Source organism: Lampris incognitus, chromosome 18, assembly GCF_029633865.1.
Source record: "Lampris incognitus isolate fLamInc1 chromosome 18, fLamInc1.hap2, whole genome shotgun sequence".
In the NCBI taxonomy this organism is placed as follows: Eukaryota; Metazoa; Chordata; class Actinopteri; order Lampriformes; family Lampridae; genus Lampris; species Lampris incognitus.
The window spans coordinates 11,674,066-11,689,248 of record NC_079228.1 but is presented as its reverse complement, the minus strand read 5'-3'; the positions used below and the strand labels follow the sequence as shown (position 1 = coordinate 11,689,248).

The 15,183-nt window shown below is 48.3% G+C and overlaps 1 protein-coding gene across 1 annotated transcript; it reads right to left on the bottom strand.

Moving 5' to 3' along the window:
* Nucleotides 1-746: 746 nt before the first annotated feature.
* Nucleotides 747-1,601, bottom strand: LOC130128329 (uncharacterized). The gene has a single exon (XM_056297962.1). It carries the CDS (start codon nt 1,599-1,601, stop codon nt 747-749), a length of 855 nt encoding a protein of 284 aa, XP_056153937.1.
* Nucleotides 1,602-15,183: the final 13,582 nt, after the last annotated feature.

Genomic DNA, 15,183 nt, shown 5'->3' with positions numbered 1-15,183 from the left:
TCAAACCAAGACAAATCCTTGACTTATGAATGTTAAAAAAAAGAGAGAATTTTACACCAACCTGTACTATACCTGCTATGTTTTGAAAAGAAATATTTACAGCGTTCACTTACCTTGTGTACCTACCTGCTGTTTGCAGTTACCAGTAATGAAATGAAAGAAAAAAAAGAAGAAATGTTATTACGGTGTCACATTTAGACAGTGAAGGAAATGTTTTACACTACTTTGTTGCAGTCCAGTTATATAAGAGTTCCACTTTCATATTCTTTCTTATTAAGATTGTATTCGCTTATAAACGTGCTCAACGTGGTCTGTATCTCTGCAGAGAAAGCAGCACTTTTCAGAAAAAGGGAGATGTAATATTTGCTAGTAATATTTGATTTGCTAATGTCCCTTACGGCTTTCCGTAGCGCCACAACAAAGTCACGTGATGTACGTAACAACGTCAGTCGGAATCCGGTCGGTGAATAAACACCCAGCACGAGAGAAGTCGTCCTTGCTTCATTAATGTTATAAGTTAACATAGCCAGAGGGCACAGAACATTACAGTGACCATTAAGGTCACAGCACGTGATGACAGATCACACACAGCAAAGAAGATATGGGCGAAGACATCGGTGGGTGGACATCAGTTGCACGAGGCCTTGTGTACTGGTAAATGTGTATGTCTCAGCCTCAGTTGGGCAGGTGCACTGCAGGACAACTCAGGCTTTAATCCAGAAGCTGTCCTTGTCCCGAAGACCACTTCATCTGGACTGGCTCTCTGGGAACTGACCACCACAGAGAAAATGGGCGCCACGAGCAGGATTGGAGAAAGCCAGCGGCCGCGGTGCGGCGGAGGAGCGGTGAGGTGGAGGAAGCGGGTGCTGGAGGAGTGGTGCGGCGGAGGAGCGGCGAGGTGGAGGAAGCGGGTGGTGGAGGAGTGGTGCGGTGGAGGAGCGGTGCGGTGGAGGAAGCATGTGCTGGAGGAGTGGTGCGGGTGGTGGGGAGTGGTGCGGTGGGGGAGCGGTGAGGTGGAGGAAGCGGGTGGTGGAGGAGTGGTGCGGCGGAGGAGCGGTGAGGTGGAGGAAGCGGGTGCTGGAGGAGTGGTGCGGTGGAGGAGCGGTGAGGTGGAGGAAGCGGGTGGTGGAGGAGTGGTGCGGTGGAGGAGCGGTGCGGTGGAGGAAGCATGTGCTGGAGGAGCGGTGCGGTGGAGGAAGCAGGTGCTGGAGGAGTGGTGCGGGTGGTGGGGAGTGGTGCGGTGGGGGAGCGGTGAGGTGGAGGAAGCGGGTGGTGGAGGAGTGGTGCGGTGGAGGAGCGGTGAGGTGGAGGAGTGGTGCGGTGGAGGAAGCGGGTGGTGGAGGAGTGGTGCGGTGGAGGAAGCAGGTGCTGGAGGAGTGGTGCGGTGGGGGAGCGGTGCGGTGGAGGAAGCATGTGCTGGAGGAGTGGTGCGGTGGAGGAAGCGGGTGGTGGAGGAGTGGTGCGGTGGAGGAAGCGGTGAGGTGGAGGAGCGGTGCGGTGGAGGAAGCAGGTGCTGGAGGAGTGGTGCGGGTGGGGGGGAGTGGTGCGGTGGAGGAGCGGGCGGTGCTGACCTCTACACAGGTCTGTGGGGAGATTAGCATCGCTTTGCTCTACTGACGGCACTGGTGAGAACTGATTAAAGCTTACCAAAGTGTGTGTGTGTGTGGGAGTGTGTGTGGGAGGGGGGGGGGGCAAAGATAATTTCTAAAAAACCCCAACAACCCACCCTGCTGTTTGAGGCACCCAGTTGATTAGTGAGATAAGTAACTCGAGTGGAGCGCGGCACAGTACTTCCTGTTAACAGTATATTGAAATATACGATAATATTGTAGTGACCTACCTGCAGGTTAGATATTCACCATGCGGGCCGGAGGCGGTCCCTTTAAGACAGTGGGCGGGGTTAGCGAGGGGGATTGTGGGTAGACACGAGGCTGAGGTTTTTTAGCATAACCAACTGCTGACTTAGAGTTTGCTGGAGGAGATAAACGACCCCCACGGCTGTGTGGTCAAAAAGGAGGAGGGGTCTCGTCTCCTCCTTTCTTTCATCCTCCCCAACCTAACATTAGCAAACTTTAGAAACGTGCTCTCTCTAGAAAACGTCCCCTCTTCACGTTTTCCTCTATTTCCCCCGATGGCTCGACCTGTAAACGGTGTTGTGAAGTTCTCAACTCGGCTTCAGCGACGCATCTGTGTGTTTTATTAATCACATTGATTTTTGCTTGAATGATTCAGTCCTCCTACAACCTCTCAATCAAGCCAGGCCCAGGTGTCCCAGGTTGCCCCCTGCCTTAAAGCCTCTTCCCTTTCGGCCCGACAGCCCCCGGTACTGCGGAGCACCGCGCCGCCGAGGCAGCACGCGAGATCAATCCCAATGCTTTCCTCGTTTAACATAAGCAAACAGACCTGGGGTGATTTTTCTAAAGCAAAACATTCCCAGTCGCGCCCTCTTCTCCCTGCCTTTGTGTTGCTCTCTGCCAAAGTGTTTATTTTCAATCTCGTTTGTTATCCATCATTTTCCCCAAATTCTCACATCCGTCCTGAGGTGAGTCGTGTTTGCCCGCTATAATAACTCGTTCCTCCCGCCTGGGAATAGAGCGGAGTGGCAAGAAGCATCGGCAGGCTGTCTGAAACAACACAATAAGACGAGCCCAGGCCCAACATCTTTCCATGGGAGAGCAGTTATGGGGAGCAGTTTTCAAGGCAGACCTTGGACGGCGGTGATTTAATATCATTTCACAGCGCTTCTCCGTGCCCAAATGAAATATACCTTGATAAGGGAAGGAATAAACAGGGGGCACGGGCCAATAATAACGTCATTAGTTGACTGATCCTGTCGGTGTAAGGGTTCAATAAATGCATTTTGTCAGCGTTTGAACCACAGTAATCTAAGTCACTGTTCTGGATGCTTCTGCCAGGTGGGTTTTCACATATGCATATCTAGCTGTGTAGCTAAGAGCAGTGGGCCGCCGCCGCCGCCCAGATAGCAACATTGCTGTGGCCCGGACCCGTCCCACACCTGACACTTTCATCCGGCCCACATACCACGTTGAATCATGGCACTTGGGCGGTCCGCTCCTGTTAGCCAGATCTGGGCCAGAACCAAGCCATAGCTATGCCGCATGTGCCACATATCTGCCAAAGGCGGCCCACATTTGTGTTGTGATATTTGGGCCATATTCACCATTTACCACACGGGCCACTTCCGGGTCACATCCAGATTACATGTTGCCGAGAGCACTGCAGCTTTGCCAAACAAGGTCCACATTTGATTTGGGCCATGTGTGCTGTTATACATGTGGGCCACCTCAGGCTCACATCCATTTTAGTCAGGGCCAGAAGAAGGCCACCAGTGCCGCATCATTGCCCGAAGTGGCCCACATCCGGATGCTATCTGGGCATGCAGCACCAGGAGACCAACTCCGGTTCATCTTGCCATGCCTCGGTCAAGGACAGACAGGAGCATTAACCCTAGCATACCTGTTTTCTGATGGTGGGGGTAGTACCCGGAGAAAACCCACCGCAGACGCAGGCAGAACATGCAAACTCCACACAGAGGACGACCTGGGATGACCCCCCAAGGTCGGACAACCCCGGGGTTCGAACTGAGGGCCTTCTTGTTTTGAGGCGACAGCGCTAACCACTGTGCCGCCATGCCGCCCAATGATGTATTGTCACATTATGAATAAAGGCCACTCGAATGTGCCATGTTCTGGGTAGTACGTGTTCAGGTGCAAATGCTACAATTTTCCGTTCATTTGCTTTTGCTGTTCACAATAATTATTTGATGTTTTTTTTTTGGATATGGACCCAAATTCTGAATCGCATTTGGTGCATTATTTACATGCGCACCATCGTTTCTGATTAGTACAAACACTCGTATAAATAATACATAGCGGTCTTGGTTGAGCGAGATGTGGCCCGTTCAGTATACAGCTTTATTCAAAAAGACATCAACGGGCATAATTGAAACGAGGGTTTCGACAGCATTTGTAATCCGTCGTGTCTCGAGCATCCCGCACACACAGCATGGTCCCCCTGGAATAGTGAAGTTATAAATGCTGCATTGTTACCTCATCCTCCATTAGTGCTTTCTGAAGACAGTTGTCTTGACTGAGGTGTGGAAAGCCTCATTCCAGCAGGGCACGTGAGGTAATCAATAACAATCTATTAGAGGGGACATGGCTGCTGGAAAAGAAAAATGGCAGAACTTCAATAGCTGTGTAGCCAATATGATTAGCAACGACTGCAACAAAGCGTTTAGTTTCTCCAGAGTTGGACGTTGATGAAGTGGGGATGATTTCAATTTTCTTAGGGGCTCGTGCTTAAGTACGGTGGCGTTAATTGGTTTTCTTATGCCTCGGGGCTATGGCAGAAGCCACGTTATGCTCATTACTGCACCTGGATGTGGCAGGTGGTGTCTGGGAAAGAAGGCTCTATTATGGAAGGACGGGTGCTCCATACAGAGAACTGCTCGCCGAGCCAATGGGAGTATCGTGATTACCTTATCAGGGACGTTTATTTTTAATTTCATCCCATGCACCTGCGCACATGACGCGGGATACCGTTTCCCCCGGCCCACAGCAGTGCAACACAAAAACAAAAACACACATCCAAAAACTACAAGAACACACGTATCCAAACTAGGAAAAAAGGGGAAAAAATCACTGTCCAAGAGCGCCAACGCCAGGATGACTGTCGGACCTGCTGGTCTGCATGGGCTAGTAGTTAGCTTAGCCTGCCCCGCTTCCGCGTCCACTTAGACCCAGCCGATCCTGCTGGTCTGCATGGGCTAGCAGTTAGCTTAGCCTGCCCCGCTTCCGCGTCCAGTTAGACCCAGCCGATCCAACGCCAGCTTCCCAGCCAGACAACCCCGACACACCTCCCCGCACTCCCCACGACGACATCAAAAACACAGTCTACGCTAGCCTATCCAATGTATTGTAACGTACACGAATAAGTAGACACGTTGGCCCGTTGGCTTACGGGTCGGACCCTTTAGTCGACTAGTTAACGTTGTCGTCCGCGGTGCGGGAGATACGGGTTCGCGTCCCGGCTGCGGCGGTTCCCGTGCTGCCCTCCTAATTTGCTACAGTATAATATTGTAGCAAACTCAGGCTGGCGATTCTACATGTAACAACCACAAATGACTAGACACGTTGGCCCGTTGGCTAACGGGTCGGACCCTTTAGTCGACTGGTTAACGCGGTCGCCCTTGGTGCGTAGATCCGGGTTCGCGTCCCGGCTGCAGCGGTTTCCGACTGCCCCCCGAATTCACTACGTTGGTGTCAGAAGTGGGATGGTGAGTCCATCGGAAGCGCGTGCACCCAGAGGCGTGATGGCGCTGGTATGCTGAAGCGCAAGGACGCGCTTCCCGGAGGGGTGGGGGGGTAGTGTAACGACCACGGATGACTAGACTCACTACCCCTTGGCGAACAGGTTGGACCCTTTAGCTGACTGGTTAGCGCAGTCACCCGTGGTGTGGGCTACCCGGGTTCGCGTCCCGGCTGCGGCGGTTCCCGGCTGCCCCCTGACTTCGCTACAATATGACAGCTAGGATAGGCTCCCGCGACCCTGAGAGCAGGATAAGCGGTTTGGAGAATGGAATAATATAGGTTGGAAGATGGTGGTGGAGGGAAGAATCGGAAGGAGCACGCAGAGACAGTAACACCAAGTTACGCCATGCTGGGCAAATTCAGTGCTAGTCTATGGCTTCCAAATGACACCTTATGCAAGTTCTCAAACTTGTGGCGAGCAGGTGACCTGAGGCTGCCGTCTGATTGGTTTCTCCAGATTTCCCAGGGGGCGCAGTTCTGTGCGCCCCAGACACTCCCGCTTTTATTGGCAGCGAATTGTTATTGTTTTTTTTTTTTTTTATCTAATGTGATTGGACAATTGTCGTGGCTGTCAATCATGTTCACACCCACCACCACGCCTCGTCTCGACCGTCAAAAAATCTATAGGCTACATTGTCCTTCTTAATAACTCTGTGACCGTGGGCATGAAAGCAGCTGTCAGGTGTGCCGCGCCAAGGTAAATTGCGCCCCCCCCCAACATTTTTAGCACCATCCGCCACTGCTTAGAGGCAACTCCTTTACATCCCCATGCGTTATTTCACACAATTGAAATGTGAACCCTGTATTTGGCCACAAAAATGACGTCACACTTTTAGAGAGCAACACATAAACGTGTGTGAGGGATTGGGGCACGAGCTGTGTGGGCTGACCATTGTCGAGCTTATACAAGCAGCAGAGGCAATTTCATCGTGTCAAACACATGGCGACGCTATATATAGCTTATTGTTTAACTGTGAAGTCCCAGCGACATGGAAAAAAAAATCCCCTTATTTTCAAAGGGAGAGTTTGTTAAGTTGGAGTACTTGTCACACCCTCCACTTCCACTTAGCTTGCAGCCAGTCTCTCTCTTTCTCGCTCTCCCCCTTGACCTACATTACATCACCGGCTCAGCCGCACACCTACTTTCCATCAGCCCCGGCAGCCTAACAAACTCGGTTCTTCAAACACCCCTCGCCAGGTCGTTGTTTGAGTTACCCTGCTAGTCTCACGCACTTGGCTGCTCTGCAATCTTGCAGGGGTGGGCAATCTTATGGGGCTGCTGTGGGTGAAGGCTTTTGTTCCAACCAAGCAATTACACCACCTGTGTCTCCTAACCAAGTTCCTCAGCAAAGACTCTACTGGTTGATTGGTGGGATCGGGTGTGTAACTGCGTGGTTGGAACAAAAACCCGCACCCACATCGGCCCTTTCTGGATAAGCCTGCCCACCCCTGGTGTACACTGTTAAGTGCCAGGAGGACTGCCGTGACTTGCACATTGGGGACACCAAACAGATGCTGGCCAAGAGGATGGCACAACACAGGAGAGCTAACACGTCAGGCCAGGACTCCACAGTCTACACCCATCAACAGGCCAGTGGCCGCTCTTTCAAGGACGAGGATGTGCACATCCTTGATAGGGAGGTGCGCTGGTTTGAACGGGGAGTCGAAGAGGCCATCTAAACTTAGCACAAAAAGTAAGGAAATGGGTGTTTGGTAGATTATTTCTTTGTTGTAACAAGGCTTCTTGGCAATAAATCTTGTATCAGGCAGCTGATTGTCAGCACCTGGGGGACCAGAAGCTCAAAACAAGAGTCAATAGCAACAGCAAAATAAGCTGTTTGGCATTGGCAGAGAAGATTTGGCAAATTTTTCATGGGCACAACCCACATACTCAGCTCTGCTGCTCATCCCACAAATGCATGTTCCTTACAGATGTGGCGCCATTTAAAAGGGAGATAAACAGGCTTTCCAACAGTGGAAGATTTATTGCCAAGAAGCATTGTTACAACAAAGAAATCATCTACCAAACACGCATTTCCTTACTTTTTGTGCTACGTATATGTGAAGAGGGAACGACCATCCCTGAACCGGGGGAGGGCTAAGTGTACATCTGTCTAATACACTCCAGCTGCAGCACCTCCGTCTGGAGGCCTCCGTCCCCAGACAGCGCTGCGCTCAGACAAGCCAATTGCAGCTGGAGGCTTCTCCATCTGTCACCATCTTACAATGCTGTGATTGCAAACATTCCCAGATCCCCTGTGAACAGTGGCGGATCTAGAGATTTTTTTCCTGGGGTGGCAAAGGGGTGGCAAGACTGTGTCCCAGAGGTGGCAGCTGCCACCCCTTGCCACCCCGTAGACCCGCCCCTGTCTGTGAATAGTCCACATGCCATTTGAAACTCTAGGTAATGGTCACACTTATTTGCATATGAAAGCCATCGTTGGTTTCGGTCGTTATGCAGTGTTTTATAAGTTTTATAAGGGTGGGGGATACCTGCAGTCAGTTTAGACTGAAGAGGTCACTTAGATGAGTGATGAAACGTTTCTCTCCATAAAAGTTGTGTCCAGATGAACTGGTTCAACTTTCTGTGGTTTTCTCACCTGGATTATTGAGCTTGTGTTCCCTGTCTTTAAGATCTCCCAAAATAGGCCAGGCGTGCTTTGCATCTAAACAAATGAAATTCAGATTGGTGCAAATATCTTTGAGCTTGCTTTGTCAACCGCTCAGTTTCAAGACGGCCTGTAAGTAATAACAGGACACGTGACGGGGTGGTGTTTTTGGCTTTTCAAGTTTTTGTCATGTTGAGCGTGCAGGGCAGAATGTGTTGTCACGCCACAAAAAACACCTTTTCCACATTGCAGCACTACTTCTTCTCATCAGGTGATTTGTTGAGATACTTAAAGCCACCATTTCCTCTGCAGGTGCCCATCACGGAATTCATCAGCAGTTTCTGCAGCTAAGATGAAAAAGGTTTGAGGGTTGAATGAAGATGACCGGCTGTGCTGCAGCAATGCCGTCACTGTTACATAATTTATAGTCAACACTACTTCCTCTAAGCAAAATGGGCACAAATTACAAACTTACTGCGGTGAAGCTTGACGTTTTAAGTGGACATCTATTCAGATGTTCATTGATAACCTATTCATTAAAGAGGAGGAGGATGCCAGCCAAATCCTTTTTTTTTCATGTATTTTTAAAATGTCTGCTGTCAGCTTGACTGCATCGAAAAAGACACCACAAACATAAGTGAGAGGAGACTCTGACTGCCTTCTACAAGCATCCAGTGTTTAACCAGGGAGCCGTCCTATAACAAGCAGTGATAAAGGTAAAGTGATCTTTCACCCTTTGAACAACAACACAAGAACTTCTCAGCACTGCCAACATGCTTTTTACTTGGGAACTTAAATTGTGCCTCTGATCTGCAACGTACCTATGAAGACGACAGGACAATTCCCCCTTCTCACCATGCAAATCGCTTCTTAGCAGGGAGAAAGAAGCATGCAGGGTACACGGTGTCCTCACATCCAGTTTGTTTTGTCATGTCGTACTTCAATCAGGACAGACAACATGAATGAAGTAAACATAATTATTCATTATAACATATGATTTAGCAGAAATTACTATATGTCAAGAAAGTCTTTGGTGCTTAGACCAAACAGGGAGATTTTCTTAATCGAGGGGCATCAGCACTGAGCAGCAGCATGATATAGCCCTCAAAATAAGGGGCGCAAAACCCAGCCTAATGTACCCCCCCCCAAAAAAAGAATATTTACTTACCAAGCAGGAATGAAATGGGGCTCAATAATCATAACAAAGACGACATAATCTGCTAAGGGAGGAAATGAAATAATGAGCAAGACATGGTAAAATTTGAGCTGAAGTGACACAGGGTACGAGAAATGAATAGAGAGAAACAAAGCACAACCAGCAATGGCTAATGGTCAGCAATGACCTGGAAAGCTAACCCGTTTTCTGACAAAGCCATTAATGGCTACAGGTCGGCAATGACCTTGCAATGAAAGGGCCTCAGCCAGCAATGGTTAGTCTGGAGGAATGACTTAAGGCTGGGCTTTGGCAGGAGTAAGATGTCGATGACCTGGAATTCCGCAAAGATGGACTGGTCAAAAGAGGTCAGCAATTAGACAGTGCAGATAAATATAGATGAGAAAAAACAGAACCACCGACCACCAGTTATGCATTTTGTGTGACAGCTGTTGTGTTAGGTACTTATGGGCACCCGTAGGGGGAGCTGTGAGATATATAACCGAGACTGGGTGGGGAAATAAAGGATCTTTCTAGTTCCGGACGTCATGCCTGACGCGTCTCCTTTATGCTCCGTGAACCCGATATAACGACACAACAGAACAGGGTAGAGGCTAGTTCCCGTCGATGCAGAGAACGGAAATGGAGTAGAGAACAGTCAACTGAGCATGCGCGAAATGCCTCTACCATGCCTCCACACGCCCCGCGCAGCATCCAGGCGCTAGGATTCTAGGAAGACCCACCCCTACTCTGCGTCTGATTAGCTAACTTTAACCCTAACCCCGCCCTAACCCTAACCTTAACCTACCCAAACAACGGAGGCAACGAGTACTTGCGCATGCTCAGTTGACCGTTCTCTGCATCGACGGGATCTAGCCTCTACCGTAACAAGAGCCATGTAATGCATCATGAAAATGCATGATTTCGAGACTGGGTGAAAGGCCTTTATAGTGTAGCGAATTCGGGGGACAACGCAACCACAGGAACTGCCGCGGCCGGGAAGCGAACCCGTATCGCCCGCACCGCAGGAGACATCGCTAACCGCTCTACTAAAGGATCAGACCCGCTAGCCAACGGCCAGCGTGTCGTCTTATCCATGCACGTCACGCTACGCTACCCCCCTCCTTCGGGAAGCGCGTCCCCGCGCTTAAGCATATCAGCTCCTTCACGCCTCAGGGCGCCTACGCTTCCGATGGCCTTACGGTCGCTCCATCCCACTTCTAACACCAATGTAACGAATTCGGGGGACAACGCAACCACAGGAACTGCCGCGGCCGGGACGCGAACCCGTATCGCACGCACCGCAGGAGACATCGCTAACCGCTAGACGAAAGGGTCAGGCCAGCGGCCAGCGTGTCTTCTTATTCATGCACGTTACAATATTATTAATGATGCCTGCGACTGCTTCAATGTCACACTGCGCTGCGATGCGTTTACGTTGCCAGAACTTTCTCTATACATATCGCACTACTGGGGATGGGACAACTTTCATACCGAGCAGAGGAGGAGTTGAGCTTGTGGGAGGAATGGGGCCATTGGCTGGTAAACCATTTGTGGCGTTTTCGTACGCTTACCGACTCAATCCGACTTATCGGATAAGACACCGGGACGGGTCCGGCCCTTTAGCCGAGCGGTTAGTGATGTCGCCTTGTGGTGCAGTACACCCCGTATCGAATCCCGCACCGGGCAAGAAAATAACCGGTTACACCAGCATGGGTTAGACAGCGGAGCCGTTACAGCCAGAAGCCGACGACCTGCAAAATCGCGGTCGGCGTAAAAACTCAAAATTTGTTAATCTTCCAGAGAAGTCAGAGGGCGGCACCCCTTCTTACGGGCTTTCTGCAGACAACACTACCGGCCTACCCTCTGATATACCCCCGCTGGAGATTGACTGCACACGCCGGGCCCTGACTCCCACTCCAGCCCCGAATAAGCCCCTAAGAAGCGTCCGCCCTTTTGACATTCCGGAGTCTGCAGCAGCTTCTTTGGAAACCCTTAAACGAGGCAACCTCTCACTCTCTGCCATGTATAATGGAGGAAGATGGACCTAACCCACACTGAGCCCCCACTGAACATTATGTACCGCTCTTTGTTGCTATAAGAACGGTATTGAAAGGATAAGCAACAGAGATGGGTTTACTTGCAGTTCTTTCTCTTGGAAACAAGACATTTTTAGTTATTTTATTACGATTTGCCTCACCATGCCATGCCTGTTTTAATGCACAAAAATTAGATACTAGGTACTATTAGTGTACTCAGTTTGTTTTCATACTTCCCCACGGTGCCTTGTGATCCTGTATTATGGTGTTGCATCTTTCATTTTCTTTAAATATCTATTTTTGTTTCAACTTGCATATCTGCTACTTAAGAAATGATCAAAGTTGTGTTTAGGTTCAAGTACAACTCAGGAAACCTTATTTTGGGGTACCTCACAGTGGTGTCCATTACTTAGCCTGGAGTTCGCATATTGTCTTGGGTGTCTTAAGCTGTTACTGTGGTTTAATTGCTTAGTTAGGATCTGTTTATGCTTACTATGCTTGGTGACTTCATTTGGGGTATTTTTACCCTGTCGTTTGGGGACAGGGGAGGGGAGGGTAAGTGCTGCAATTTTGAGTTTCTGGATTTTGCTCCTTCTCATTACATTGAACAGTTGGACCTTTTGGCTTTTGTTTGTATACCTTTTTTATATTGCAATCAGTTTCTCTCTAATAAATTGTTTTTACTTACTTGTGTTCCAACTTTATAGCTTCTGTGTCTGGATTACTTAAATTTACCACTTGGAACATCCAAGAGATTGGCCACGTAATCAAAAGGAAAAAAGATTTTAACATACTTGATGATTAAAAAAAAATTGACATAGCACCACTTCAAGAAACTAGACTATCTGATACAAAACATCAGAAGCTTAGGAGAGACTGGGTAGGGGAAGTTTAGCTCTCATCTCATTCACAGAGCCAGTTCTAGGCATAGGCAAACTAGGCAGCTGCCTAGGGTCTAATTGCCACAGGGGGGCCCAGACAGACAGATAAAAACATCAGCTTTTGGTCTAAATTAAAAATATTTTAAACTATAAATGGATAATAATAAACAAAAATATATATCTAACTAATTAACCATAATAACCATCTGGCAGTTAAAAGTAATATTGTTTGTTTGCAAAGTATCAAAATGTGCTTGTTTGGGGGTGAAGTGGGGAGGGGGAGGGGGGCCCAAGAAAGATGCTCTGCCTGGTGTAATCTATCCATTTAATCCAGCCCTGCTCATTCACAAAAAAAAAAGTACAGCCATTCTCATAAATAAAAACCTTCCTTTCATTCTGGAACACGAAGATTCAGGGGAGATTAATCCTGATTACAGGCTCAGTCCTTGAAAAAAACATAAATATTCTTAATGTTTATAGCTGAACTATGATTCACCCCATTTCATGTCAAAAGTAATTCTGATGTTTAACCATCACTGCAAAGGCTTGGGATTTCCAGCTGGTGATTTTAATTGCATAGCTAACACCTCTTTGGATAAATCGTCCTCAACAAGCATATCTAATCCAAGGTCTTCTACTGTCCTCAATGATTAATGTGCAGACACTGGACTGATAGATATGTGGCATCATATTTTTTTGATTTTGAGATACTTTATTGATCCCAGTAGGGAAATTACACTCTGCATTTAACCCAGCTGTGTTGCTAGGAGCAATGGGCAGCCGCTATGCAGCACCTGGGGATCATTTCCAGTTCATCTTGCCATGCCTCGGTCAAGGGCACGGACAGGAGTATTAACCCTAACATGCATGTCTTTTTTGATGGTGGGTGAAACCGGAGCACCCGGAGAAAACCCACCACAGGCACGGGGAGACCATACAAACACCACACACAGGACGACCTGGGATGACCTTCAAGGATGGACAACCCCGGGGTTTGAACCCAGGGCCTTCTTGCTGTGAGGTGACAGAGCGCTAACCACTGTGCCACCGTGCCGCCCAATATTAAGAAACAATTGCATTTTCTGCATTTAAATAGCCAGAATTTCCAATACGCAACCATTTAAAAAATGACAAAAGTAACTTAACTTCATAAATACCTTGGCAAATAATTTGAAAATGATGTCAATAATATAATACTGAAAAACATCAGTTAAATATCTTTGAAAACACTTAAACAAGTACATAAACAAACACTCACAGTTGGGAATTTAAAACGGTTCGTGACCAAACTCAGTTTGAATCACACTCATCACATTCAGAAGTCACTACTTTTTGCTGAACAGAAGTACTATGAATTTGGCAGCAAGTCCAGCCGTTTGCTTGCCCATCAATTGGAAAATCAATGGTTGAAATGAAAAAATGATCGCTCAATTAAAATGTTAAGAACACCGTGTGGCAGTGTCTCATGTGATCCACTGACTATTATTAGTACGTTTAGACATGTTAGACACAAATCCCTCCACAGTTCAGAGAAGACCAACGCCAACGTTGCCTCTTATTTGAAGAATATCTTTTTGCTTACTGTCAAATTTTAGCCAGATTAACCCAGTCCTTATGCCTGCTATTAACAATATTTTGAAAGATGGTACTCCACCCTTTTGGAAACATGCTTCCATTAGCCCACTCTTAAAAAAAAGACAAAATCCCTTAGGTTGTTCCATCGTATAGGTCTATCAGCCTATTCAATGTGGACTACAAAATAGTTGCAAAAGTACTGGCTCAGAGACTTGGAAAAAGTGCTTCCTAAAATTATAAACCCAGACCAGGCAGGATTGTAGAATCGAGGTATGACACATATAACGTACACCGTGCACTTAATGTTGTACACTAAACACTCATAAAAACCCAGCAGTGATAGTTTCACAGGCAGCGGAAAAGACATTTGACCAAGTGGAATGGTCCTTTTTGTTCTCTGTATTAGAAAAAAAATGGTTTAGGCTCTAGTTTTATTAATATTATTTTATTTTTATCCTGTTCCAATAGCCACTGTTAATAAAAACGGCCTGTTGTCTGAGAGCTTTTCAGTGCATAGAGGTTGCAGACAAGGTTGCGGGTGAAGAAAACCATGTCATTTCTTCATTCATGGGTGATGATTTTCTGTATCCAAGGAATCATCATCTCATCTCGTCATCAGCCGCTTCTCCGGGCAGCAAGCTAAGTAGGGCACTTCAGACATCCCTCTCCCCAGCAACACCCTCCAGCTCCTCGTGGGGGATCCCAAGGCATTCCCAGGCCAGATTGGACATATAGTCCCTCCAGTGTGTTCCTGGTCTACCCCCGGGTCTCCTCCCAGTTGGAGGTGCCCGAAAAACCTTCAAAGGAAGGCGCCCAGGAGACATCCTAATCAGATGCCCGAACCACCTCAACTGGCTCCTTTCAATGTGAAGGAGCAGTGGCTCTACTCCGAGCTCCCTCCGGATGTCCGAGGTCCTCACCCTATCTCTAAGGCTGAGCCCAGACACCCTATGGAGGAAACTCATTTCAGCCGCTTGTATCTGTGATCTCACTCTTTCGGTCACTACCCAAAGCTCATGACCATAGGTGAGGGTTGGAACGAAGACTGACTGGTAAATTGAGAGTGGTGAAGAGGGAGCTGAGCTGGAAGGTAATCTCCCACTCCATCCGACCCTAACTCTTGAACAAGACCCCAAGATACCTGAACTCCTTCACCCGAGGCAACAACTCGTTCCCAACCCAGAGGGAGCAAGCCATAATTTTCTGGTAGAGAACCATGGCCTCACACTTGGAGGTGCTGTCTCTCATCCCGGCCATTTCACACGCAGCTGCAAACCGCCCCAGTGCGTGCTAGAGGTCACGTTCTGATGAAGCCAACAAAACCACATCATCTGCGAAGAGCAGAGATGCAATTCTGAGGCTCCCAAAACTGAAACACTCCTCACCTTGACTGCATCTTGAGAGCCTGTCCATGAATATCACAAACAGAATCGGAGACAAGCACAACCTTGGTGGAGTCTGATACCCACTGAAAACATGTCTGACTTTGTGCTGAGAATGCGAACACAGCTTTCACTTTGGTTATAAATGGAGCGGCTGGCTTTTAGCAACTGCCCTGGTAGCCCATACTGTCGAAGTACCCCCACAGAGTGC

Coding starts and splice junctions, on each gene's coding strand:
- LOC130128329 (XM_056297962.1), bottom strand. CDS start 1,601: ATGCTAATCTCCCCACAGACCTGTGTAGAGGTCAGCACCGCCCGCTCC.